General features: G+C 39.1%; 1 protein-coding gene across 1 annotated transcript; it reads left to right on the plus strand.

Annotated features, from left to right (window-relative positions):
* The first annotated feature begins 408 nt into the window (after nucleotides 1-408).
* Nucleotides 409-2,207, plus strand: LOC110879453 (protein ALP1-like). The gene is made up of 2 exons (XM_022127914.2): nucleotides 409-1,191; nucleotides 1,281-2,207. Exons 1-2 carry the CDS (start codon nucleotides 690-692, stop codon nucleotides 2,129-2,131), a joined length of 1,353 nt encoding a protein of 450 aa, XP_021983606.1. The 5' UTR covers nucleotides 409-689; the 3' UTR covers nucleotides 2,132-2,207.
* Nucleotides 2,208-2,599: the final 392 nt, after the last annotated feature.

A 2,599-nucleotide genomic window follows, 5' to 3' on the forward strand; every position in this document is an offset into this window, starting at 1 on the left:
ATCTCTTTTAACACAATGCCCACATCCTCATTACACCCATTTTAGAAAACGACCAATAATGTCTCATTGCTGACTGGGCTGTCACATGACGTAAAACGCCAAAAAATAGGAGCATTATCACTACACATGGTCTAACTGCCTGTAATATTGTGATATATCAACAATTGGATATTAATTAATTAAGCAAGTTATTTCTGCTTTTTAAAGGCACGGAAAACTATAACAATGTGTCACAAAAACACTTCGAAATCTCTAACATAAAAAGGAATAAAACAGTGCAGGAAATCACACTTGTTGGTCAAAAGAAAAGAAGGAATTTTGATGGGGTCCAAGGCCATATGCCTATGTTTGCAGTCGCCCCACTTCATGTGATGAAATGCACCTAAGACCCCCCGTAACGGGGCGTTTTTTTTAAAAAAATTTGAAAAAAAACGCTGCATAACGCCGGATTCGCCATTACACGGGGCGTTTTCCGGCGTTTTTTTTGAAAAAAATTTGTTTTGGCGTGATTTTTAAAACGCTCGAGAATGTGGAACGGACGAATCAAACGGCTAGTTGCTAACGGCTAGTTTTTTTTTTTTTTTTTTTTTTTATTTCCCCCTATATATATATATATATACCCTCAAACATTTTCAACTCAAATAATCACAAAAACTCTCTAAAAAATACAAGAATTTTATAAAAACTTGATGGATTCTCCTAGTTCTTCCTCCATGCTAAACTATTGCTATCACGAGTTTTTTGCGGATGGCGATGGTTCAACCGATGAGGAGGTTGAGCAAGAGGCGGTTACGGGTGCTTGTAAACTAGCGATGAGATATGCCGAGCATTGTCGTCGCCCACAAGCCAAAAAAGGTAAAAGAGGTTATATTGAACGAGACCGACGCGGGGCACACGATCGTTTGATGAAGGATTATTTTGACGAGGAGCCGACATATTCGAACGAAATGTTTAGACGTCGTTTCCGAATGAGTAAGCGGTTATTTCTACGTATAGTCCACGACTTGGAAGCCAACTACGATTTTTTTAAACAAAAAGCGGATGCGAGAGGGGAACTTGGATTTACCGGTATCCAAAAGTGTACCTCGGCGTTACGAATCCTTGCTTATGGAAACACTACCGACATCAATGACGAGTATCTAAAAATGGGGGAGAAAACAACGAGAGATAGCTTGGAGCATTTTTGTCGCGGTAAAATTCCTATACTTTACACTTTTATTTTTTTTGTCTATGTTTACAATTTCTTTAATTTTTTTTTGTGACTATTTTTTTTTATAAAGGTATAATTGATGTGTACGGTGCGCGTTATCTTAGAACGCCTACATGGGAGGACCTTCAAAAGATCTACGAGGTACATAATGCCGAGCATGGTTTGCCTGGTATGATCGGGAGCATAGATTGCATGCATTGGCGTTGGGATAACTGCCCGACTGCATGGCGAGGCCAACACACACGTGGTGACCAAAAAGGACCCACTATTATTCTTCAGGCGGTTGCTTCACAGGACCTTTGGGTTTGGTCTGCTTACTTTGGCGTGGTCGGGTCATGCAATGATATCAACGTTTTTGAACAATCTCCGATGTTAGAGGAGTGGATTTCTGGCAAAGCTCCTAAAGCGTCGTTTTACGCAAATGGAAACTATTACCCTCATGGATATTACTTGAGCGACGGAATATATCCTAGGTATTCGATTTTCGTGAAAACGTATAGTGATCCTTTTGATGAAAAAAGAGCATATTTTAAAAAGGTTCAAGAGTCTTCACGAAAAGACATTGAGAGATGCTTTGGGGTTCTTAAACAACGCTGGCATTATTTGAGAAATCCTTGTCGTGCATGGAGCAAGCAAAAAATGAGAGATGCTATGTACGCGTGTATAATCATGCACAACATGATTTTGGAAGACGAAGGAAAGGCAATATGCCAGAATTATGTGCCAGAAGCCGTTCAAGAAGAGCATCCGCAGGCGTCAATGGAAGAAAGAGTGAATAACGCGCGAGAGTTGCGTTACGAACCGTACCATTCCCAGTTAATGGTTGATTTACTACACCACGCATGGTCGGTTCGGTATGTTCCACCGGAGGGAGAGGAAGAAACGGAGGACGAGGGTGAAGAAAGCGAAGATGAAAACTAGTCTTTTTTTTTATATTCGGATTTTAATTTTTTTATTTGTAGTATTTTTTTTATTTAATCGGATTTTATGTTTTTTATTTCTAGTATTGTATTTTTTTTATTTAATAAAGTATTTAAAGTTTAAAAAAAATAATTGGGAAATGATTGCATGGGCATTATCTGAATAATGCCCCACTACACCATTTTATGGTATAATGCCCCTTGCTGACTGGGCTGCCACATGGCGCAAAACGCCCCATGGTGGGGGCATTATAATGTTACACCATTACGCATGGTCTAATAAGCGATGGTAGCCTGTAACAAGTTGACCATCGTTTAAATTTTAGTAAACCAATTGTATGGTGGTACATGCTTTTAGCCCACAAAAGAATAAACACACAACACACACGTATATCTCTATACCACATGCATTCATCATACTGTCAATATCAACATCGAAGATCATTAACTTTATATGTCTGGATTTTGG

This window comes from Helianthus annuus, chromosome 9 (genome assembly GCF_002127325.2).
Source record: "Helianthus annuus cultivar XRQ/B chromosome 9, HanXRQr2.0-SUNRISE, whole genome shotgun sequence".
Lineage (NCBI taxonomy): Eukaryota > Viridiplantae > Streptophyta > Magnoliopsida > Asterales > Asteraceae > Helianthus > Helianthus annuus.

Excerpts from the sequence above, each read along its gene's own strand:
- LOC110879453 (XM_022127914.2), top strand. The coding sequence starts at position 690 with ATGGATTCTCCTAGTTCTTCCTCCATGCTAAACTATTGCTATCACGAG. Across the intron at positions 1,192-1,280 it reads CTTGGAGCATTTTTGTCGCG|GTATAATTGATGTGTACGGT; the intron begins GTAAAATTCCTA and ends TTTTTTATAAAG.